We start from the raw sequence: 23940 nt of genomic DNA, 5'->3' as shown, positions 1-23940 counted from the left end.
ACTGACAAGTATTTCTTTTGTGTTCTCTGTTTAAGCAGCACTGTCCTTGGAGATCCCTTCTTTTCACCATTCCCAAGTTGCTCTTTGTTTTCCCACCCTCTGAATTCTTCCCTTGGATGCCCACGGTGCTCCAGCATGGCTCAGACAAGGCCTGCTGCACCCCTCTCACCATCTCTGCACAATTCTGGGCAGAGACTCTTATTAAACGGATCCCATGAGGCTTCATTCATCATGGCCTGTGCCTGGAGCTTTGGGAGGAAAATGGAAAGCATTCAAGAGATGTTGACCCTTTGTTGGCTAGTACTGAACTGTCAAGGTGTCAGGTAAAAGAGCTAATCTAAAAATCTTAAGAGCTGAAGGCTTATGTTGCTATTCTTTTAAGGAATATGGGAATCTGCTCAAGGCAGTTGTAATGCCAAAGCCTGAGGTGAGGTCAGTTTTTTGGTGCCTGCCACGTGCCACTGTTCCTAAGAGAAGGCACAGACCTGGTGTTATGTCAGCATCCTTACCAGTTACCCATCCCATCCATGGCCCCTCTCACTCTTGATCTCAATGTGGTATATACAGAGAGAGACGGGAGTAGTAGGAGGGTAGGACGGGATTATTTCTGTTGGAGTCTTCATTAACACACCTTTCTTATGTTGGAAGTGGGACTTAAAAGGGGCCAGCTGGGCCATTTGGAATGTAATAATGAGTATATGCCCAGAAATATTCAGAAGAAATCTATTGCTCAATATGATCTTTTCCTTGTAGGCTCTGGCCAAGGACACATGTCATGCCCATTGGCAGGAATTCTGAGCCAGTATGGGGAAAAAAATCTCAGAAGCCAAAATTCCATCCTGTTCTCTGTTTGAACTTTAAGGAATACCTCTCCTGCCATTTCTCTGTGGCCCCACAAACATCTCTCCTGTCCCCACTGCCTCTCCCACCATTGCTCCATGACACCAGAATACCCATCATGTCACCAGCTATATCTGGGGACAAGTTAGTTAACAGGCACATGAGTGGCAGAAGAAGCACTTCTGTGGCTTCTCTGTGGCAGCACTGTTCACAATAGCAAAGTGTTGGAAATAACCTAGATACCCATCAGTAGGAAATTTGTTAAATCAATAACAGGACATTGGTATAATGGAACATGACACAGGCATTAAAATCATGCTGTAGAAAAATACATAATGACACTAAGAAAATGTTTTCCGTGGAAAATATTGGTGGAAAATGAAGGTTGTAAAAGTTTGTACAGTACAACCTGCATCTTCTGGAAAATATGAGTGTGAGTGTGTGTGTGTGTGTGTGTGTGTGTGTGTGTGTGAGAGAGAGAGAGAGAGAGAGAGAGAGAGAGAGAGAGATGAATTTGTAATACCAGGCATCAGAATTCCTCTTAAGGGAAGAAATTACCTTATTTTAAGAATACCCTCATCAACTGCTTTCAGATCAGCTGGAGGAAAATGAGGTAGATGAGAAGATGGCCAAGCTGCTCTGGGTGTGAAATGACAGGAATTTGAGGGTAGCAGAACCTAAGATGTGGAGAGGGGCTGGAGGGGAAAAGGGCCTCCAGCTTTTTATTTTATAGGTGGCTGGAACCTGCCAAACAAGGTGAGAAGGCAATAAGAAATTCCTGGTAGTCTGATGGTCAGAGGAGTTTTTTGAAGAAGAATTTTGAATATACAATTTTTGAGATGTAAATACCTTCTGTATCCTGTAACCTTCAGTAAAATCTCGTCTGCCTCTACAGCCTGATGTAGCGCCAGGGAACATGAAAGGGAGGAAGTAACAGGGGGAAACAGAACTGGCCCTTGGTTGACATGCAGGTTGAGTGAGCAGCTTCCTGTGGAGGCAGAGGGGGTTCAAAAGGAGACCGGGGTTTCCAAGAGTGGAAACCCATGTGAGACAAACCCTGTTCTTTTATAAATAAACTAGAGAAAGGTAGACCTTGACGGGGGCTGGCTGATGTTTACATATACATGTTTACGTCCACATAGGAGGAAGATGGGAAGGAAATAAACCCAGACAGGAAAGAGTGGGCATCTTGGGATGGGGGAATGACAGGTTGAGTTTTATTTTGTTCTTTGAATTTCATTTATTTTCAATTATCATTGCAATTATGATGTTTTACTTCTGTAATTAGAAAAACTATTTTAAAAATCACCCCTGCCCACCCTGGCCGGGCAGCTCAGTTTAGTGAGAGCATCATCCCAATACACCAAGGTTGTGGGTTCGATGCCCAGTCAGGGCACATACAAGAATCAACCAGTGAATGTATGAATAAGTAAAACAGCAAATCAATGTTTTTCTCTCTCTGAAGTCAGTTTAAAGAGGCATCTGAAGGTTTCCTGAGCAGAAAGCACAGCCTTTTCATGGGGCTCTGCCTTGGGGAAACCCAGGCTCGAGAAAGGATGCTGGGCAGCATGGCGGAGGAGCCCCTGGGAGGAAGGACACACTTGCTAGTGCTTTCAGGTGCGGGACCCCCGGTCCAGACAGGGGCTTCCTCGTTTGACACCAAGAGGCTCGGTAAGCTGGCACCAGCACATGCACACCAGGACAGGCAGAGCAAACACGAGGCCGCCAGCCTGGCAGCCTCCCCCTGTCCCTGCGTCCCTCTCACTGAGGCCTTGACTTCCTCCATTTCCCCTTCCCACCAGGGAGCTTCCTGCTTGTCAAGCTCCCTAGGGAACTCCACTGATCACAGCATGCATCTTCTCTTCCCAGCAACTCCTCATTCTCCGCTCTCAAGAGTCTGAACTGGTCTGACTTGTGAGAGAGCCCGAGGTTCTTTCACCACTCAGTTCAGTTCAAAGAAAAGGTCAGAGAACCCTGGGGGCAGAACGAGGAAAGTGGCTGAGAGCAAACGCCTTCTAACTGAGGCTTATTCGCTTGCACAATCTCAGGCCAGGGACAGGTCTGCCTAGAACCCAGCAGTTTCTAAGTGTTTCCTGGACTGACCTATATCCTGAGAAGCTGGAAGCAGGCACAGATCCCCTGGCCCAAGAGCCTTTGGTTCTGCTGGAGCTCAGCTGCCCTTCAGAGGAAGCCGGATGGGTCACTTATTCACTCAGCCCCTTGGGCCCAGGAATGCACCAGGTAGGGGACAACCACACTGAAAGCTGTTGGTTCACACCTTGTTCACCCCCTCTATCCTGTAGCCACTTAGGGAGGTAAAACTTCCCAGACCCGTCTTTTGCCCTCCTCTGTGAGCTTACTTACTTCCCATAGGCCTCCAGAGCTTCCTTTGCTAAGTCCTTTCCTCCTCGCCTCTTACATACCTTCCTGCCTTAGTACTTACTGGAGTACGAGCTATATTTACATGTAACCATCACTTATTAAGCATCTGTTATGTGCCCGGCACCGTGCAAGGCATGTGCACACGCACCATTTAATTTCACTCACCATCACAATCCATGTGGTGCATGTTATTACTTCCATGCCGTAATGGAAACAGGCGGTTATAGAGATTGGGCTGTCCAAGGTTAATAAAGGAGTTGATGGGAAGTCAGGATTCAAACCCGGATCCTCTTATGCTAAGCAAAGTTTTTTCCAGTGGGCCACGTTGCCCCACAGGTTTCCTGGGGCTAGGTCTGCTGCCTGTCTGCTCTTCTGCGTCCTCAGCTTTCCCTCTTGTCCTCACTGGCACACACAGGGATGCAGTCCTCTCCTTTTATAGATATCAGGAGAGAGTCGACACAAGTCCCTGAGACTGAGTTGCTTGCACAACCTGGCAGTACAGGTCCATTTGAGAAAGGAGCTGAGTTCTGACTCTGCTCGAGCAATGTGCATCCTCAGGGATCGCCAGCCTTGGGCCAAGGGCAGCAACTCTCTGAGATGCTATGACTTAGCCAGCAGCTGTTCCCTGAAACTCTTGGTCCTGCCAGTCCATTTATTAAAAGCTTCTTTTTCTTTCTTTTTTTAGGGAAAGAAAGAATTAAAAGTCTATTTATTCACAGGTGACATGATCATCTATGTTTTTTTCTTCTTCTTGCCACCAGGATTTCTTGGTCTAATGTAGCCAGTATTGCCAGGTTTCTAATGGTGAATGACTGCCCGATCACAATCAAAGTCTGAATTTTGGAATAACCTGGGAAGATATAGCAGCAATAGGTAATATTTGGTATTTGGTGCCACTAATTTAGATTCTGGGATACAGGTAATAATTGTATATAGGCTCCCAAGCCCTGCCCTGGTACCTCTCAGAGACCCTCTGTCTGATGCTATCATCCTGGGAGGCTGCAACCTTATTTTGGTCTACCCCCAAATTTGCAAGGGTTGCCTTGGAAATCTAAGTTGCGATCTTTTAATGATTATTTGTAAGCACACACCAGTAAACTGGAATAAACATCATTTTTAATACCATTCTGGATATTACCTATGCCTTGTCTATCCTTGTCTGATAGTAACACCAAAGATGTCAAGCAAAATTATCCCAAACTTTCTCTTAATATCCCATAATAGGACTCATCCTCCTTTCTGCAGTGGCCACCACCCCAATCCACCACAGGGCTAGATCCTGGCAGCCAGATCCTGTTTCCTTCCCAAATCTGGCTGCTACCTGAGAGAAAGGTCAAGATGGGAGGGGCCTACATGACCTTCAAAATCCTAGATAGTTGAACTCTTCTAGAGGGAGACTTGCACAGTATCTGACCCAACACGCACTGTTTACATTGGGGAAACTGAAGCTCAGTGTGATGGGAGTGTCCAAAGTCACAGAACAAGTTAGCAGCATAATCTGGGCTAGAACCCTGGTTCCCATTGCCTGTGCCATGTTTTGAGGAGAACAAAAAGGATTTAGATTTAGCCTGTGAAGAGCCATGGTGAGTGTCCAGTAAAGATTCTACGAGTGAGTGAGTTTCCTTCTGATGCTCTCTGGCTGCTGTGTCTGAGCCACCGACAGGCAGGATTTCCTAGACTCAGGGGCCAGCAAGCATCTTGGATGCTGAGCATCCATCCCATCCCTTCGTTAACAGCAGAGGCCTATCACCAATGTTCAGGACCAGGCTACATCACAGCTCTGACCCAACTCTTCCCTGACTTACCAGCAGAGTCAAACTGTTACTAACATGCTACTGAGTCTAGAAGGATGTCCCCTTACTGTTGGTTAGTTACCATGTTGCCAGGATCTACCTCTGTATGTGGATTGGGGTAGTGGCCACCGCAGAAAGGGGGTGAGTCCTATATGGGATGTAAAGAGAAAGTTTGAGATAATTTTGCTTGACATCTTTGGTGTTACTATAAGACAAGGATAAACAAGGTATAGCTAATATCCAGAATGGCATTAAAAATTATAAGGTTAGGTGGGTTTTCTTCGGGAAAATAAAAAGAAAGCAAAACTAGCCATAATTTCTCTACACAGAAAATTTTGTCATTATTTTTTCTTAAAACTTAAAAGCAATACTGCATATAGTTAGAAAAGTCAAACACTAGTGAAAGATTTAAAATAAAAAGTTAAAGACATGGAGGAACCTTAAGTGTACATTACTAAATGAAAGAAGCCAAACTTAAAAGGCTACATACTATATGACTCCAACCACATGACATCTGGAAAAGGCAAAACTATGGAGACAGAAAAAGGAGAAGTTCGTGTTTGCCAGTAGATGGGGTGGGGAATAAGAGATGAATAGACAGAGCACAGAAGAATTTTTAGGGCAGTGAAAACACTGTGATACCACAGCAATGGATAAATGTCATGTATCTGTCTAAACCCATAGAATGGACAACACAAAAGTAAACCCTAATGTTAACCATAGGCTCGAGTGACTATGATGTGTCAGGACAGGTTCATCAATTGTAACAAAATGTACCGCTTTGGTGAGGAATGTTGATAATGGCTATGATGCATGTGTGGGGAAAGGAAGAAAATTTTAAAAATCCGTAACTTCTCTTCAATTTTTTTTTAAATAATTTATTTATTTATTTGTTTTAATTTTATTTTTTTAGAGAGAGGGGAAAGAAGAAAGAGAGGGAGAGAAAGATCACTGTGTGGTTGCCTCTCACTCGTGTCCCTAACTGGGGACCTGACATGCAACCTAGTAATGTGCCCTGACTGGGAATCAAACCAGCAACACTTGACTCGCAAGCCGATGCTCAACCTTCTCTTCAATTTTGTCGTGAATCTTAAAATGCTCTAAAAACAATACAATCTTAATAACAAAAATGTTAGTCTCTCTCAATTCTTCCTCCCAGTCCCTTTTTGAAGTGCAGTTAACAGCTTCACTTGTATGATTTCAGATAATCTCTCTCTTGCTTTTTTTTTCCTGCAAAATCTTTATCGTCTCCATTTGGTCCAATGCATGGGGGAGAGCTCCAGGTTGGTTAAAAGCACACTTTTTAAAAAGTTGCCGTGAGAGGCTCAGGCAAAAGCCAGACACCAGGGCAATGCAGAGGGGCCTCTCAAAGGCCTCTGGGCTCCAAAGGCTCCTAGTCATGCTTGGGGTGAGCCTTTCAAAGAGACATTAGTGCAGCCCAGCCAGGGGGCTGACCAGCTTGAGAAGATCAGTCAGGTAGTCTCCCATCTTCTTGATGAGTTTCACCTCCTCATCCAGGAAGTGGCTCTCCACAAAATCACAGAGATGAGGGTCTGTGTGGATAGTACCCAGGGCAAGCAGATCCAAAAGGGCCTGGCTGATGCGACTCAGTGGACTTAGTGCTGGCCTGCAAACCGAAAGGTCACAGGTTGGCCATGGCACTAGCTTTGCATCTGTAAGAGATGCCCGGGGCCCTCATGGAAGAGGCCCAGGCCCTCCAGAGCCAGGACGTTGCAGTCAAAATAGAAGCCCGGAGAAAGGTAGGTGCAGGAGGCCAGCAGGTGCCGATTGACCAGGTGGCCTCTGCCTCAGTGGAATAATTATGAGGAATTTGGGAACTCATCATTGCTCAGCAATAAGGAGTTAAGCTCAAAAAATGGTGTTGGCTGCTCTTAGAGGCTGAGGATGGCTGAGATGGTTCTGATGGTGGTGACTGGAAAAGAGGTTGTTGGAAGGTGGTTGGGGCTGGAAGAAGGGGTGTCCCTAGGTCTCTTCCACCCAAACACTGTAGAAGCAAGAGACAGATCCAGAGGACTGTCATGAGGGCACTGCTCATATCTTCTTGAATGTGAACACTGTACTATCATATATACTTATGGTAGTTTATATATATTTTTTACACAAAGGGAATCGTATTAAACACCGTTCTGCATTTTTTTCTTTTCATGTAATAACAGATTTTGGAGACTGGTCTATATCAGCACACACAGAACTAACTACCCCATTCTGTGTAAGGGCCACAGTGTTCATAAAGTAGGGCGTGGAGAGTTTTCTTCTTCTTCTTCTTCATTTTTTTTTTTTTTAAAGAAAGGTACACTGCCACATGCAGTGCCTCATGTGGATGTGTCTGGAGTCTTGGAAGTTTGACTACCCTATGTTTTCCTACAAACAGACCTCGAGAGTTTGTTTGGAGGCTCTAGCAGGGGAATATGGCTACTCATATACCCTTGACTGAAGAATGACCCTCCTTTAGCTGGTAAGGTCTTCCTCTTCAATCAGTGTGTGACTTCCAGAGGGATGCACATGGAGCAGTGATGGAAGAAGGGGACACCCGCCTAGCCAGCCAGATCAGCCTAATCAATACTGGTGATCAAGGGGGTGACAGATGTTGCTGCCAGATTGCTTTCACATCTAGAGAGAATTTTTCTTTTCAGGGCTGGAAAGGATCTTTGGGATCTTGGAATCTAACCTTTGGTTTTTATAAATCAGAAGAAAACCATGGCCCAAGAGGTCAAATTCCTTGACCCAAGGCACCCAGCACATTAGAGACAGAACTTGAAGTTCAAGTCCCTGTTCACCAAGTCACGCTTCCTCTATGTTAATTAGGAAATTGCTGGTTGCTTTGTTGAAACATCTGGGTTTCATCCTAGCTGCTTGGAGTAGGCACAACCTGGCAGGGAAAGAGAAGAGCTGGAAGGAGAAAACATCTCAGCTTTCCTGTCTGTGCTGCAGCCACATCCTCTTGCCTTGGATGGGCACTCCATGTATGTGGCTATAGAAACTCTGACTTCAAGATGTCCTAAAGAGTTTCTAGCTAAGACTCATCCAACTCATTTCCCTTGGAAGTAAACTAAAAAACTTCATAAACCCACTTTAGAAACTCTGCCCAAAGTCTACAGTCACAATGTTCTTTCTTTGAAAGCATTCCACAAGTTTCCATTCTCACATCCTGTTTTTCTGAAGGTGGTCTTAGAAGCTACATTTCCAGGCTGAAGATTTATTGGTCAAGGTGCTGCCCAAGGAATGGCCTCAGATGAACAATAGTTTGGCCAGTCAAGTTCTCCCACCCAGATGGCAAGATATGCCTGAGCATTTCAGCATGAAGCCCCTGTTCTTTCCTCTTACTTTGACCAATTCTTACTCCAACAACTCATCTTCTGGCTACCAGGTTACCGCTTGTCTCTAGCTCTTGACCTCCTTTCCACCAATGGGTTCTTGCATTTGTAATGCATCTCTCTTTATGCTTGGTTCTTTGGTTCCACATCAATTTCTGTTGAGTGCCCTATGTCTTAGAATCTGCCTCAGAGTCTATATCTAATTTTGCCCACTTCAGTTGTATTCACCCACTCATCTTCTAGTGTCCCACTGAGGGCCAGCTTCAAGGGTGGGTGACTGAGGCAGTCACATAGGGTGCATGTACAGAAGGACCCTGTACTTGGCTTAATGCTGTGCTATTGCCTTCGTAAAATTCTTAATAACTTTACCTTTGAAATTGTGTTTTATAAGTGAAGTCTGATGGGACAATGGAGCAGGACCGTGAATGGAAGAGAGAGGCACACCATTCTGTGCAGCCCCATTCGCATATAGCAGCCACGATGCCCCACGAGCACAGAATTTCAGTGAATCCACAAGGCATGAACGTTCAGCAGGGCCCAACTCGAGTGTAAGCAAGCAGGCATGCTAACAGTCCCAAGAGGCTATGCTTTCCATTCAGTCCAGAAATTGCTTCAAATGCAGAAAGAAAGCAATAGTGTTCTAAGAAATACAAATGACCTAGCAGCCCCATCACATCCTTTCCTACTAATGTTACTTCCTTCTACTAGCCAACTACTTCGGCTGAACATAATGACATAGAAAGGAAGACTAGGGTAACCTATAGTTCCTTTTCCTCTTCTTACTTATCAGAAAGCCAAGCTTGGCAGAAAGTGTGTACATAAAGTATGCATACAAAGAAGTGAAATAAAAACAGCTGAGTTTCTTTTGTCAGCATTTCCACTGTTCTAACAAGAAAAAAACTACATATGCACATATAAGCTACAAAATGTGAATTGTGCAATTTATATGATTCTATATACAAGCTAAGTGCTCTTATATTTCCATTTGATAGTGGTATCTCACAGTATAAAGATGAACATTAAAATTCATGCCAATAATTTAAAATTTTAATGTTCATATATTGACATTAAATAGCAAATAAAAACACCATGTCAACTAGAGAGAGAGAGAGAATACGAGAGAAAGAAAAAAGCTTTCTCTTTTCAGACCTTTAATGACAATTCTCCTCTGCTTTTTGATCAAGAAGTCCCACAACTCCATTTGGCACTGGGCCTCACAAATTATGCAGCTGGGCCTGGTCCCATAGCTTTATAAGTCATGTCTACAAGCACTGATTAAATGGTTCCCTCCTAGGCCTTTCCCCAATGTGGCTTCTCTAGGCCCCATCCTGGGCTTCAATTAGAACCAATGAATATTAGCTGCTCCTTTGGTAAAACAAACAAACAAAAATCTCCCAAACATAGCTCTAAATGGATGGGAAAATGGACGTAAAATGACGTGGTAAAGGCTTATCCAAAGTCACAAGGTACACCATGGACAGAGGCATAAGCTCTCATCTTGCCACGGCCTGTCTGTACCCATCCCCGCTGGCATTTGCATCTCAAACATCATTTGAAAATACCGACAGTCATTATGTGTTGCAACCTTTTGATCACAACCCAGCTGGGGCCACCACAGCCCCACAGGAACAGATGTAGAGCAAAAGGCTCTGCCCTTCAAGACGTTCTGCACAGAACATTCCAAGGCCCTGTGGGAGTCCTGGTTTGTTCAAGGTCAAGAGGAGTTGATCAACAGGCCAATACTCTCTTCCTTCACAGCCTTGGTAAGGATTAGATCCCTATATCTCCCCAGGCAAGTCAGAATATCCTTTCTAATCATTGTAGCAAAGTCATTAGACATTCTTAAGGAACAAGATGCTTCCCATCTCTTTTCTTGATTTTCTTAGAGAATAAGATATGCAAAATCAAGTCCAGGCATCTTGTACCACTAGTCAGAAGAAACCCCACTCCAGAACAGATTACAACCATGGGCACTTTGCAAATTGCTTGCACACCCTTCATGTGGTACCCTGGTCATCCAAATGGACTTTTTAGACTAATGTCTCTTAAAATATTCTAGCTGCACCCTGGCTATTGTCTTAGAGCCTTCCATACAGAGTACGAGGGTCCGCCAGAGGCCTCACACCAGCCTTTTTAGTGCTGAGATGACCATAGCAACAACCTATACCTCCAGGTACTTCTGGGCTAGTCCAAATTCCTTCTAACCCCCAAACCTCTCCCTCTATGCACAGCTGTGTAGAGGAGGACAGAGGCTTCAGAGAACATCTTCAGACTGCTACCGCCAGGAGCCTGCTGGGCTGCTCAGCTGGCACTGCAGCCCTAATGGAAAAGTCAGTTGCCTTTTGGCCAGAATGAACTTGCAGTAGCTGTCTACTTCCTTTTGCAGACAGAGAAGAAGGGTATCTCATGGGTCACACTGCACTGTTCTGACTCTAACAACAATAACAGTGATCATCTTTCCTTCCCTTTCCATTAAATAATAACAGTAAATATGCATTTAAAAATTTTGTGTCACCATTTAAAATAATCTTCACAGCAATATTTTAATGAGATGTAAATGCTTCTGACATAATGGTAAATGGAAATAAAAGCAGGATACCAGAGGCCCTTTGCTTTATAGACCGTTTACATTTATGTATCAAAAAAATACAGGAAGGAAATATAACACAATGGATTCCTTTAGGTGGTGGGGTTAAAGGTAATTTTCTATTTTCTTCCTTAAACTTTTTTGGTATTTTCTAAAAGAAAATACATTTTTGTAGGTATATATTACGTTTACAATCCAGCAAGGAAGGATACTTTTTGATTTGCTATGGTTTCTGCAATAGTAGTAACTGATTTTATGCATTGTCCCAAAGAAAACCAACATCAGGCTTCTACTCCAGGTGACTGCTATGTGGATCCTTTCTCCCAGTTGCATTTTCTATGCAGGATACCTATTTTGGCTTTGACAAGGCTGCTCAGCTTGTAATTACTTTTCTTTTCTTTTCCTTTTTATGTGACACTTGACAATATTTGGAAATAGCCCTATCAGAACCTTGAATCAAGGTACCGTATTTCTTTCTCCCGGTTACTAGGGCTGAGAGCTCCCCACAGGATTTTCTGTGCATAAGGTCTCTGGAGCCTACTGAGACGGAACTCCAGGGAGACAGAAGTCTAGAGGATGCTGACTTTGTACAGCAAAGGTGCAATGATAAGAGCATTGATTTTGGAGTTGAATGGCTCTAGAACTGCAGGGAGTTTTTTCTCTCTGCAAAACTGATGATCATATTTCTTTCATCAAGTGGTTTTAAAGATTAAGAAGGATAATGTATGTAGAAGGCCTAGCATAGTGCACACAATAAATTATGAATATTAGTGGTAAGCACTGCAGAAGGCAGCAGAGGGGAAATCTCTCACCACTGGAGTTTTCCAAAGTGGTCAGGGGTAGGGGCAGAAGTGGAAGAGCTGTCCAGATCTTAACCCCACCCTGACTCCGTGGGCCTGACCAAGGACACGTCTTTGGTTTCACCATGGAAATATAACCACCACTTCTGGAGTGGAAGATAGGCAGTGCTAGCCACAGGCCAGCAGCCAAAAGCACGGGGTGAGGGGGAACCCTAGAATGTGCATGGATAACACTAAATATACGATTCTATTACCACTGTGAAATCACCGCATTAGTGATCCAGACTGCCTCTTCCTCCACCCACAGCCTCTCTGCCCTTTAACTATTCATCAGGCAGTAATGAGTATGCCAGAGACTTACAGGAAGTAAAGGGAATTATACTGTACCTTATGAGAGGGAATTATACTGTACATTACAAGCAATTGAAATATTCCAACTTTGCTACTACTACTTTATTTGTTGCTGTTATTACTGCTACTGCTATCAGCACCACCATTTCTACAACTGCTACTACTATTACTATTAAGTTTGTAAACTACAATTTTTAAAGTGCCTGGGTTTTGCCTGAGGAAAGATGATACTAGGCATGGCATTATGGGAAGGCAGAGAGATAGGCTGGCACTAGAAACCTCAAAGGGAACAGACAGATCTGCTCTTAGGAACAGAGCAGAATTATCAATATATTTTTTTTTCATCCTCCAACTGCCTGGGCCCCAGACACACTCCCAGCCACACCCAGTCACGCTCCCAACCCTACTCAGCTCCAACTGTCCATAGCGAACTTAGGCGATCTCAAGGGTTAGGGACTAAGAGGACTCGATGGCCTTTTGTTTGGTCACAGGAGCTGGACCATGCCAAAAATCCCACCATATGGGGTAGGAGAAGAGGAGAGAATGCTTTTAACACATAAGGCCATTGCCTCTGTCAGCATCTCCCACAGGTTGGCCCTGGAAAGACCCAGGCTCCTTCTTTCTTAGGTTTTTAAAATTTCCCTGTGCTAAGTTAAATTTTGAGAAATGGTTGACTTCAATCCCCAAAGTGAACCTCACCTTCTCATCCCTGTAGAAGGGCTCCCTTCCTGCTCACTCCCAGCAGCCGGCTGGTGTGAGGACCGACAACACTGCACGGAGTGAGAAGGAGGCAGAGAGGGAGGAGAGCAAGAATGTAGCACAGCTCCCGCCCAACCATGAACTGGGTCCCTTTGAGATCCCTCTTTTCACCTGGCAACCGGGCTCCAGCAGAGCTCGGAGAGAAGAAAGTGGCATTTTGGAATCCATTTTGCTCAAGATGCTGAAGGCATTTTGGCCAACTGCCCTTGGCTACTGGGGCCAACTGAACTTGGGAAAGGACCTCACCCATAGGGATGCGGACAGTTAGGGGGAAGGTGAGGGCCAGCTCCGGCGCCAAATGGTACCTGCGGAGAGCAGTCACTGGGCTTGCAGTGGGTGCGGGTGGCCCACCCTGGCGCTGCTTCCCGCATTGGACCCAGGTCCGCTGGGGAGCGGTAGTAGCATCTGTCTCTGTCCAGTTATTTATAGGTGAGATTTGCGATAGAGGCCGGGGAATGGACGCGGGATGACAATGAGTTTTGAAAGATATTATGCTAAGAGTCACACTTTTGCCAAAGCGCTCTGCCACCCCCAGGTTCTTTCTCCCTGAGCAACGCGGTCCCAGCGGAGCAGTGAGCACCGCGGGCGCACCGCAGTGGTCGGCTGTGACCAGGAGGCCCGGGCCGCCGAATTGGGACCGGCGCCGGGCGAGAGGCAGGGAGGGCCGGGTGCGCGGCGCAGCGCGGCTCACCTGCCAGGCTGTTGTAGCAATCGATCTCGATGGCTTCCACGGTCTTGCTCTGCTCCTCCGAGAGGCGGCCGGGGTTGGATGCCCCAGCCGGAGAGGCCGCATGCGAGTCCCGCTCCCGTTCCCCGGGGGCCGGCAGCAGCCCCTTCAGCTCCAGCAACGCCCGGTGATATTTGCCGATGGCTTCGCGGAATTTCTTGTCCTTGTAGCACTGCGACCCTTGGCTCTTGAACTCGTGCGCGCGCCGGATGAACTCGGCGGGCTCGGCCGCCGCCCCAGCCTGGCTCCGCGCTGGAGCCCCTCCGCCGCCGCCCGGGACGCACAGCGGCGGCGGCGGCCGCTGCACCTCTCCGGCTGCCGGCAGACTCGGGTTCCCCTTGGTCCCGGCCGCCGAGCCCTTCCTCTCCATTCGGCCGCCGCCCGGCGCCCCGCGCGCGCCGCGATCAGCCCGCCACCGCCTGGCCCTCCGGGTTTAAAAGCGGCGGGCGCCTGCCCTGCGTCTGGCAAGCTTGGCCGCGGCCGTGACACCCCGTGGCGGTCTGTCGCCCCGCACTCCCATTCTCCTCGCCAGCTGCGGGAGGCTGCTTGCTCTCTCCTCCTCCTCGGACTGCCTTCCCCTCCTTCTCTCTCTCCCTCCCCCACTCCCGCGCCGCCCGCCCTCCTCTTCGCCCTCCTTCCCTCCCGCAACCTGCAGGGGGTGGGGACCTGGCCCTCTCGCGCCCTGGGGCTAGAGGTATGGGGGACCGCGGACCTGATGGGCTGGCCGGGATCGTCGCTGACCCGGAAGAAGCTTGGCTTGCCTGAAAGAGGGGAGGATTAATGACAAAGGCGGCCGCGTTCTTTCCCATTCAACCCAGTCCTCGGAGACGCGCCTAGTCCGAGAAAGACGAATGGGGGAAGGGGTGTGTTGTATGTGTGTGTATGTGAGTGTGTCGGGGGACGCCAGCGACAAACGGAGGCAGCCTCACCCTCAACAGAATTCTTGAAACTAAAAAGAAAGGTGCGGTGAAAAGGAAGGGGCATAGGCACAAGCCACCTCTGCTTGTTCTTTTCAGTAAGGCATTAATATTTTTAAGGTGGCAGGGCCTCTTTTTTGTGCACCCACCCAGGTAGTTGCTGAGGTGTGTCTCCGCGTGTGGCTGCCTGAGCGCCCAGAACACAGTGCATTTCACCATGTGGGGCGTTGTACTCTAGAAGCCGCCGTGTGCTGACACCTTGGTGTGCAGGCAGCTGTGCAGAATGAGTCACAGAGAACAGAGATGGAAACACACCTGTTACTGTTGGTCATCAGGCTTGGCGTGCGTGAGTTCTAGTTTCCATTTATAGGACAGTTCCGTGCCCTTCCCCAGGATGCCATTCCTTCATTCATTCTTAGGTCAGCCCTGAGTAACAGCTGTCTGCCGGGGATTTGTTGAGCCCAAAGGGCAAAGATAGGCAAGTGACTGCCCTGCCCTCGGTTAAGTCATTCCCAGTCTGTTGTGGAAGAGAGGCATCACCCAGCCTTAGGGTCACTGGACCAGGTGAAGATCGAGAAGTATTACTAGGGAGGAACAGAAAGTCTTGTGGAGTTCCGGAGAGGTGGCTTTTTCGGGGGTGGATCAGAAGGCTTTATGGAGGAAATGGCATTGGAGAGCTTTGAAGGATGGGTGGTAGAATTCGGGTGTGAGAAAATAGAAGGAACTGACATATCAGCCAGAGAAAGGAAATAGAGCAGAAATTACAATGTTTGAAATCTCCAGTGTGTTTAGGGCAGAGTGGCTTGATTTTGTGGCCTAAACAGAAGTAATGGGAAATGATTGGGTTAGATTATAGAGGCATTTGGAAGAAGAGTGTGGCTCTTATTTTGTAAGCAATGGAGAAGCCTGCCCTTTTCTAAGTGCTTCCCCCTCTCTTTTATGATGCTATAGAAACAAGCGCACGCACTCACACACAAACACTCTCTCTCTCTCTCTCTCTCTCTCTCTCTCTCTCTCTCTCTCTCTCTCTCAAGCAGTGGTCTTCAAAGTGTGGTTTCTACACCTGCAGCATCAGCACCACCTGGAACAACTATTCGAAATGTGCATTCTAGGGTCTTGCTCCAGCTCTATTAAAATCAGAAACTCTGTGGACGGGGTGCAGCACCTGTACTTTAACAAACCCTCTGGTTGATTCAGATGTACACACAAGTTTGAGACCCTCTGCTCCAAAACCTTGCTACTCGTAAAGTATAGGCCTTGGACCAAGCATCAGCACCTCCCAGGAGCCTGTAAGAGATGAAAAATAAAATCCTACTGACCCACAATGTGTAGTTTAAAAAGATTACCAGGTGACTCCTATGCCTATTTGAGAGTGAGAAGAAGAAGCACTGCTCTAAAGGATTTGCAAAGTGCAGAAGTGGACCAAACCCCTAGCCATACTCTTGCCCAGATATAGTCTTTGTTAATATTTTGATGTAACCCCTACAGATTGTTTTCTATACATCTATATTTGTACCAAGTCCTCCTTTAACAAGCGTGAGTGGTATGAGACAGTATATACAATTTCCTGCTCTTTTTTTATTTTACATTGTATGTGGTTAGTCTTTTAAAGCCTCATTTTTAATGGTTTTATACTGTTCGTTACTGTCTGTGTCATAGTGTCCTGAACCATTTTCCTATGGTGAGACAGATTGATTCCTATTATCTGCTATTCTGTAAAATACTGAGATAATAAAAATAATAGATACCATTTCTTTCTAGTGCTTACTTTGTGCCAGGCACTGGGATAAGCACTTTACATATAATAATTCATTATTATTATCCCCATTTTCAATAGCAGTTCACAGAGACTTGCCCAAGGTCACATTGCTAATAAGTAGTAGAGCTGGGATATAAGTCCAAGCAATCCGCTTTCAGAATCTACTCTTAACTATATTATACCTAATTTTTGTCCTTATAAGAAATCCTGATGTTAATTAAAAATGTCTTGAAATATATTGTCAGTTTGCTTTTCAGAAAGGTTGTACTCACTTGTGCTCCCACCACTAATTTCACAACATCCTGGCCAACATTGAGGATTAAACTTTTAAAAATATTTTCTAATTTAATAAATGAGAACTTTTTATTGAATAAACTGGGATCTCTTTAATTATAAGAGAACATTCTTCACATGTAAAATTGGCATTTATGTAGTACTGAGGGCCTTTATTTGGACACAATCTTAATGCACTAAATGATAACTTATCTATTACAGAACCTTATTTTTCTAAGTGGTTGAACATCTTTAATCTCATTTAATCCTCACTTTAGCCCTAGAGGAGGAAAATGCTACTCTATTCACACAGTGGTTTCTGACCCACAAGACATCATGGTAGTTCAGTGGGTATGAGGCTTTGGGCTCAGATAGGTGTGTTCTGGAATTCTATCTTTGCTGCTTCCTGGGCAAGTTATTCAACTTCTGAAAACTTCAGATTTCCTCACTCCTTTAATGGGAATGCTACTCACTTCATAGTGTTGTTGTGAAGCACATTGTAAGTGCTGAACAGATGTTAAGTTTAATCATTACTCAGTAAATCCTGTCATTATTGAATCCCATAAAAATGTTACAGCAGACTCTACTTAATTCATATCTGCCAACCCCTGGCCTTTTTAACTTTAAGGTATTGTGTCAGGTAGAGGAAAGAGAAGACACTGAGGAGTGGGTGCTCTGAGTTTTTATCATTAACTTCCTACTCAGGTAGGAAGAGCTACTGAAGGTAAATATTGGATGAAGATCCAGGTGTGGGATTTGGCTACTGCCAGAAGTAAGACACAAATTGGGTCATGATGGTCATACCTGTTTAGATGTGAGAAATACTGATGTGCCAAGTTGCTTTTAATTTTCCTACTCTGTTCTGCCTTAATGGCACAGTAGCTCATACTTAGATTTTGGGTTTTGGGGCAGGGCTGCAAGAGACATGTAATCCATGTGGTACTTTCTTGTGTGTAAAACAGAGCTCAACATGAGAGCTTGATACTAGCTTGGATGAAGGAGAGCATGAGTGAGGAAGGGTGGGAATATTATGGGCAGAGGGATGGAGTGAGAAGAGACTTACTACACCCATCTGTCCTGCTCAGCAGAGCTGCGTGTGTGTCTAGAACTGTTTTCGTTTGCTTGTCCTTGGTATGTTTCTGTCTCTGTCTAAGCCACTTGTTGGAAATGTGGGCTGGTTTCTCAGAAACTATTTTCTTTCTTCAGATGTAATTAAATAGGTGCCAAAGAGAATTTCTCAAATATCCTGTCACTAACTATTGACCATATGCAGAGTACTATTTTTGGAAGTGAGCAAAGATCCAAACGACAGACAATTTGGGCATGGATTTAGGATTCAGAAAGTCAGTGCTTCTCAAACTTTAACAGGCTTAAGACTCCCAATCTTATTAAAACACAATTTCCTGATTCCATTAATCTAGGGTAGAGTCCAAGATTGTGCATTTGTAACAAACTACCAGGTGATGCTAATACTGCTGGTCCATGGTCCACATTTTGAAGAGCAAGTATTTAAATGAAAGAGAAGTTCCATCTCCCCCCTTCTCTCCTGGCCTTTGCCTTCCCCCAGGGACGACTTGTTATTTAGATTGGTCAGATTCCAGAAAATGAATCCATCTACATTTAAAGGGCAGGGTTATGAACCTGCAGGCAACTTTCTCTTCTACTTCATGCAGCAGGAATAGGTACGCTAAGCCAGGGCTTCCTCTTGGGAGCTGGCTATCTTGTTTTCTCTTCCTCAGATGCATCACCAAGAATATTTTTTATTGCTTCCATTTCTGGTTCAAATGTGACAGGACAGAGGGTATGAAGATTTCAGTATGTGGGAGAGAAGGGTCTTTACTACAGACTGCTTGCTCCAACCTTGATTTTACAAGGGAACTCTGAACTAAAAAATTGGGCATCTATCCAGGTGGAAAAAAAAAAAAACATAGTATTTTGATTTCTATCTGTTGATGGCTCTTGACTGTATTGCTTGCTTATGAACCTCACTGGGGAGAAAGATGTTTGAGCCAGAAAAGGTTTCTAGGACTCACGGTCCTTTGGCCCAGTGTCAACAAAATCTCATCCTTTGTTCATCATGAGCAAGCACTGAATACAACTCAATTAATCCATCCTATGGGTGATCATACCACTAACGGAATAACTCATTACTGCCGAGATATGCTGGGGGATTTCTTGGAGAAGATGTCTGTGGAGCTATATCTTAATGGAATGAACCTGGGGTGGTACACAGCAGAAGGCACAGTGCTCCTGCTGGCTTTATGGGTCTCAGGCTCTGTGTCTGCCCTTGTTGCTGCTTCTCTGAGTGTCTGCCTCTCTCACTGCCTACTCGTCTTAGAAGACTGAAGCCCCATTCCTTTCCAAAATCACTCTGGAGCTTCCCTACCTCTTGAACAGATGGCATGTGCTGCTTTTTCTCTTCCTTCAGTTCAGTTTCTTAAGCATATGCAAAAGACATATATTTGAATATCTTTTATACCAATCTAGGCTGTTCAGGGCTTGGTAACATGCCAACCAAAACAAAAGTACTTTGAGGATGTACTTCTAATTGCATTCATCTTCACAATTTACCTGAGAAAATTACAGTATTCCCATCACCAGTTTTTATCCCTATTCAATGTTCAGTTATTCTTCTTTGGAAAAGTGGAAGTTTTTTAACTATTTCATGCCCAGATATAGCATTAGCCATATAAGGCTACTGTGAGCTTCATATTTTCATTCATCCCCATCTGGCTCCTCACCACTACCCCAGCAACAAATTTCTCTATAATTCCAGAGTTCAGCTCAGTCGGCCTTATTTTGAAAAATTAGGCGTGTCTGCCTACCCCTACTCTCCTATTCCTCAATCTACTCTGCACCCCCCAACCTTTCTATCTCCAATAGAAATTGAGGGCCATGATGTCGGTTATTTGGATCTGCTGTCATTCCTGCCCTAGGGGAGTCTTCCTTTCCCTATTCATGTGGTCCTGGTGGAGCTGTCAATCATAGTGTCTGAGACCCCATCCCCACTTGCTAGCGTTATTCCAATCTTGGCCAGTCATATTATGCAATTTCCCTTATCCCACAATGATTTGTTCAGAGAGGGGCACATGACCCATGTACAGACAATGAGAAATTTCCATGAGATTTATATGAACATTGGGAGAGAAAAGTTCTTTAAATTGGGAGGATTGGAAGTGAGCACTCCCAATGGCTGTCTTGCTTACTGCCCGCAGGAAGCCTATCCAAAAAATGAGATTGAACGGAGGCAAAAAGCATATGAAGGAGAGACAGAGCTCTGGTAGTAACAATTAAGTTCTTAGATCCAACAGTTTTTCATGCCATCTACGTCTTCAGACTTCCTAGTATATGAATTAATGAATTTCTTCTTGTAGTTGAGCTAATTTGACTTATGATTTACAATTGGAAAACTACTGACATATATTTCTTCTCAGATATTTACTCACTTTGTCCTCCACCTGCTGCCACCCTGGTTCAGCTGATGTAATGTGTGGCTGATAACAATAGCCGTGTCCCCCTGCCTAGAAAAACATTCATTTTTACATTTATTTTACACTCACTAAAATATAGTTTACTTATTAATTTATTTTTAACTTTGTATTATGGAAAAATTTAAACAGACACAAAAGAAAGAATAGTATAACAAATCTTTAAGAACTCATCAGCCAGCCAGCAAAAACAATGAACAGTAATCAATATTATTGCCATGTGTTCAGTTTCCCAGATGTGCTATATTCTCTCTTAGATCTCTATGCCTTGGCTCCCTGTATGTTTCCTCATTCTGTATTTCTCATTTTCTTGCTCTTAGAATATTAGATCTTTCAGCCAAAGTCACCCAGATTTGCTTCAAGATTTAGCGCAAGTGTCACCTCTACTGTGAACCGCCATTCACAAGTTTGGTATTCCTTCTGCTGTGTTCTAGTAGCTTCTTTGACATACTTTTATATTACATAGCACATATTCATTCAACAAACATATATTGAAAAATTTCACCATATCAGAAATTAGAGATCTATCAATGAACAAAACAGGCAAAAATCATCACCTTCATGGAGTGGAGGGAGACTAACAATAAATAAATTATATAGGAAGTTAGAATGTGCAATGAAAAAGAGGAGTATAAGGGGGATTAGACATATGAGTGTGTGTCTTCAAATTTTAAATAAGAAAAATCAGGTAGACTAAACTTACTACACTGTATGATGGCTAGCTGCTATTTTTGTCTCTAAAACTAGACTACAGCTACTTGAAAGCAAGGATTGTGTCTTATTCTTTTTGTAGCCCCAGTACCTACTATAGTAATAAGCATTTTATAATAATTGTTGAATAAGTGGAATAAATAGGAGAATACAAGACACCGATTTGAAAGACTTTGGTGTCAAGGAAGTTTTTAAAAAGACAATACAGATACACAGGTAAGATTCCACCAGTACTCTCTATGAGAGTATACAATACAAATTAGATTTTCCTTCTAATGCTGCTCTCAGTCTTTCCAAATCCTTCATAATGACATCCACTGATACTTGTTTCTTATGCATCACTCCAAAAATTATCTGTCATCTACCTGTCTTCAATTATATGCACTATCTTGAAAATCGTTGTATTTCTGTGTATAAAGAACTGCCACATTTTAAAATATAGCTATATGGAATTTGTACAGATATATCAGAATATATTTCACCAGGTTTCAATTGATAGATATTTAAGTGGTAATGAAGATGTTTCGCAAGTCCCTCAACTAAGTGGAGAAGCCAGACTGCACTGTGCATCTGTTTCATGCTGAATGAAGTCAACATCTCCCCACCTCTGCATGCATATTTAATTTCACCACAACCCCATGAGGTTATTATGATGCTCACATTACAAAGAAGGAACCTGAGGTTTTCAGAGGTTAGCTAAATTGCCCAAGGTCACGCAGTGTGGAAGCAGGGAGCGGGCATGCCTGACTCCAAAGGCTATGCTTTTTGCCACCATTGGAGTGTTTGGTACTTCTGCTAGGGATAAAATAAAGAGGATTTACACAAATGGCCTGGTGAACTGTCTTAGATGATCTTTAAGACTCAGTGAAATTTATCACTAATGGAAAATTTTCAGTTAGTGGGTGAGCTATTTAGAAGTAACCTGCATCTTTGTAACTCTCAAATTCTGTCTACTTGGCAGTAGCCTATTTGGCCAAGTGCTGAGATTCACTCTGCTATTGGTATGTGAGACTGTGTGTGGATTTTTTTTGTCATTGGTCTGTTTCTCATAATTTTATGTGTTTCACTAGGCATTTAGCATTTTAACAGCCTTCTCTCTCTCTCTCTCTCTCTCTCTCTCTCTCTCTCTCTCTCTCTCTCTCTCTTTCTCTCTCTCCCCCCCCTCTCTCTCTCACACACACACACACACACACACACACCATCTTTTTTACCTGTAGAATTTCTGAAGATATATTAGTTACCTACAGCTGTGTAACAAATTATCCCAAAATTTAGCAGCTTAAAATGTCATTTATTGGTTTTAAGCAATCCCAGTTTCTGTGACAGTGTCTTAGTTAGATGGTTCTGGCTCAAGGTCTCTCAGGAAGTCACAGTCCAGCTGTCAGCTGGCACTGAAGTTACCTGCAAGCTTTACTGGAGGAGATCCCAGTTCCATGCTCGCTCACATCATGGTTAGTGGGCCTCCGTTTCTTGATGGCTGCTAGCTAGACATCTTAGTTCCTCACCAAAGGCTTCTTGAGTGTCCTCATGAACACGGTACTTGATTTCTGCCAAGTGAGAGAGCTAAGAGGTCCATAGTCCTTTAAAACCTAATTTTGAAAATGGCATACCATCACTTCTGCCATATTTATTGGTCACACAGACTAACTCTGGTCCGAGGTGGTAGCGCACAAAACACTGTGTAAATACCAGGAGGTGGGGAGTTCTGGGGGGACATTGTGGAGACTGGCTACCTCAAGAGAGAAGTAGATATTGTGTTTTCATCATACTTTAACTACCTACTGGAGCTTCAGGGGGCATTTGTGTAATATCAAAAGAAAAATAAAATGAAGTAAGCTGACCATGGGTCACAATATGTATAAAAGTCTGTGTTTTTATTACAAAGATCAGATAAAATTTAGGGCATTGAAAGGAATTTAGAACTCAAGGCTCCTTAGGTATTTCGTTTGTTTTTTTGTTTTGTTTTCCTGTAAATTTAACTTCCTAATTTTAAAATTTAAAAGTATTATCAATGCAATTTTAAGATGTTAAAATATTGGCTTCTGAAACATTGCTTTGGAGTTACTCCATTGATAGGAAATTTCCACGAGATTATTCTGTCAGTTGCTACCTTACGATCCATCAGACCTTAATCTTCTGTGGGAAATAGTCACAGCTGCTATGACAAGTGTTGCCAGAATCTGGTGGTAGTGGTGCAGGCTGCAGAGCCCAGTGCCTGGTAATGGCAGCCTACTGTCTTCACTGAAAATTTATTTAATGGCGTGATGGGGTTGGGGGACACTGTTCTTGCCCTGAGCGTCCCTGAGTCTAGCCCTGGTGATTCTATGAACTATCCCATGGCATTTTGGGGTAGTACTTTGTGTTTTTATGCTGGCAACTCATTGGAAATATTTATGAAATGGATTCTGAAGGTGCTAGGCCAGGGAGAGTGGAACACAGTTTAGACTGGAGTGACTTCATTGACATGGTCACACTTATTTAGGATTCAATGTTTCTTTTTAATGATGGTAAAATATACAAAAAATGAAATGTACCATCGTCACCCTTTCTAGGGGCACATTTTAGTGGTGTGGAGTACCTGCACATTCTTATGCAACCATCAGCCCCGCCCATCTTCCACATTCTCAGCATCTTGCAAAACTCACTCTGTGCTCATTAAATACTAGGTCTCACCTTGCCCCCATAGCCTTTTTTAATTGTTGTAAAAAACCAAAATTCATCATCTTAACCATTTTACGTGTATTGTTTAGTTGTGTTAAGTATACTCATGTTGTTGTGAAACAGATCTCCAGAACTTATCTTGCAAATCTGACATTCATACCCATTACACAGCTCACCTCCCGCTGCCCCCAGCCCCTGCTCACCACTCTTCCACTTCTGGTTTTTATAAATTTGACCAGATGACTCATGTAATATTTTCTTTGTGGTTACCATTGCAATTCATAAAACATCTTAAAGTGGTAACATTCTATTTAAAACTAATAACAATTTACCTTCAATTGCATATAACAACTCCTTTACAGCTCCATAACTCAATAACTCAATAACTTTATGTTATTGATGTCACAAATTACATTTGTATGCATGTATACCTGTTAACAGATTTATAGTTAATTTTAATGTTTTGTCATTTAAATTCAATGTACTAAAATTATAATAATACTGGGCACTATATTTGTTCATGCCCATTTATAACATGAAAATGTATGAAAATATAA

General features: G+C 43.9%; 1 protein-coding gene across 1 annotated transcript in view; it reads right to left on the bottom strand.

Annotated features, from left to right (window-relative positions):
* TTC9 (tetratricopeptide repeat domain 9) overlaps window positions 1-14179 on the bottom strand; it is a 32050-nt gene extending 17871 nt beyond the window's left edge. The window contains exon 1 of the mRNA XM_090271072.1: window positions 13539-14179. Coding sequence (XP_090127198.1) covers window positions 13539-13944 — 406 coding nt within the window. The 5' untranslated portion in view covers window positions 13945-14179. The remainder of the gene's footprint in view (window positions 1-13538) is intronic.
* Between the last annotated feature and the right edge of the window lie 9761 nt (window positions 14180-23940).

This window comes from Furipterus horrens, unplaced genomic scaffold (assembly GCF_987537825.1).
Source record: "Furipterus horrens unplaced genomic scaffold, mFurHor1.1.pri manual_scaffold_3, whole genome shotgun sequence".
NCBI lineage: Eukaryota > Metazoa > Chordata > Mammalia > Chiroptera > Furipteridae > Furipterus > Furipterus horrens.
The sequence above is the reverse complement of the archived record's forward strand: the minus strand, read 5'-3'. Positions and strand labels throughout refer to the sequence as shown.